Source organism: Pteropus vampyrus, unplaced genomic scaffold (assembly GCF_000151845.1).
Source record: "Pteropus vampyrus isolate Shadow unplaced genomic scaffold, Pvam_2.0 Scaffold424, whole genome shotgun sequence".
NCBI classification, from domain to species: domain Eukaryota; kingdom Metazoa; phylum Chordata; class Mammalia; order Chiroptera; family Pteropodidae; genus Pteropus; species Pteropus vampyrus.
The window spans coordinates 18,551-20,248 of NW_011889205.1; the positions used below are offsets into that span (position 1 = coordinate 18,551).

At 51.8% G+C, this 1,698-nt stretch overlaps 1 protein-coding gene across 1 annotated transcript in view; it reads right to left on the bottom strand.

Moving 5' to 3' along the window:
- LOC105306141 (epidermal growth factor receptor-like) overlaps positions 1 to 1,698 on the bottom strand; it is a 48,057-nt gene that overhangs the window by 18,508 nt on the left and 27,851 nt on the right. Inside the window, exon 18 of the mRNA XM_023523863.1 lies at positions 1,080 to 1,178. Coding sequence (XP_023379631.1) covers positions 1,080 to 1,178 — 99 coding nt within the window. The remainder of the gene's footprint in view (positions 1 to 1,079; positions 1,179 to 1,698) is intronic.

Sequence of the window (1,698 nt, forward strand, 5' to 3'; positions counted from 1 at the left end):
GGGACTGTCCTCGATAAAGGGAGGGAAGGCCGCCTAGAGCGTCTGCCACGGGGCGTTCGCTGTGTCCGAACGCATTAAAACAAGGTCCACGTGGCTTTGCTTGCTACACACACACTCTGTGGGTCAGAAGCAAGAGAAAGAAGCAGCGCATCTGACTCTTGTCCTTGGCTGTCAGGTGAACTAAACTCCCCAGATTTTTGAGTCAATAAACACCGTCATTTTCCTGTTTTCGTAACATACGCTGAGCCCCTTCTCCTCCTCGCTGGCTGGCTCTGTCCTGGGACATCAGTAAGCAGACGCCAGCACTGCGAAGCCCCAGACCCCAGGGAGTTTGCCGCCGGGTTTACCTGAGTATGTGCTCGAAGTGGGCGCCACCACGCCCCGGGGGGCCCCTTGTAGCCGTCTCTTTCTAAGACTGTGCAGCACCCTCTTTGGCCAGTCAGGGTCCAGAGAAGGCAACAGAATTAAAAATAAAAGCCTAAGAATAATCTTTGGGACATCCCAAAGACTTCCTGCATGAAGTGACATGTCGTCTGCAGACCCCGGAGAAGAACACTGAACTCGTTCTTGGGGAAAGCACAGAGCATCACACTGCTAATTCCAGGCACCTCTAAAGAGTCATTTCAGAGATAACTTGACAGAGCAAAAGGAACACGAGTTTCAGAGTCCGAAGTAACAACGCGCTGGAGTCCTACCCACCCGAGCAAGTTTTTTTTTTTTTTTTGCATCCATTTCTTCATCAAAAAAAAATATTGAGCATAATCTCTACACCGGAGAGTCACCAGTGTGAGCGCGTGTGGAAAGCAGCTGGCACTGAGACCGGGCCCTGGCAGCCGCCTCGTGACTGCAAGTCCCCATCCTCGGGGAAATTGCAGAATGGAAAAGGTGAGTCTTCTCCATCAGAGAAGGCCCGAGAGGGGCTTATACCAACTAGAGCGAGAAGGAAAAAGGACACAAAACGTGACCACTCAGAAGGTGACAGCGAAGAGTAACAAGCTGAGCGGCGTTCTGCCAGCAGGAGACGAGGCGGCGTCTGATATCCAGGCCCGAGGCCCACGGAGGACAAAGCAGAAACTCACATCAAGAATTTCCTTGTTGGCTTTTGGAGACGTGGCTTCTCTCAACTCCTTGATAGCCACGGGGATCTTGACCTTCTCGCCTTCTGGGTTCCAGAGACCCTACGACCGAGAGAGAGGGAAGGTGTTAACTGGCAGCCATCACGGCATGCCACGTGCAACTCGTGAGCTGCATGGACTTCCTTGGTGACACCGTCCAGAAGGGCAAGGGACAAGGAGCACAGCTCCGCATTCTGGGGCCATCGGCGCGTGGGTCAGAGCAGTTATACTAAAAAATCCTGGGCTCGTGCTGGTGTGGGGCGTTTCATCCTGAATCCTGAGATACCAGGTCTAGGCCCAACTCAAATGAGACTTTACACGAAGAGGGTCTAGAAGGAAATTAATTAAGAGGAAGCTGTTTTGACCTGGGCTATATTTGGATGCTGTCACTCGGTGGTAGGCGACTGTCCGTCAGACTCCGCCTGTGCCACCACCCCCTAAAAGGTGGCACAGAACAATGTTTATATCTGTGTATAAGTCTCACAAGGCAGCTTATTTGTCACCATGGTTATAAAAGATCTCCCCTCAACAACTTGGGAAAAATGTTGGAATTTCCCAAACCCTTGGTGACACAAAGAGCCGA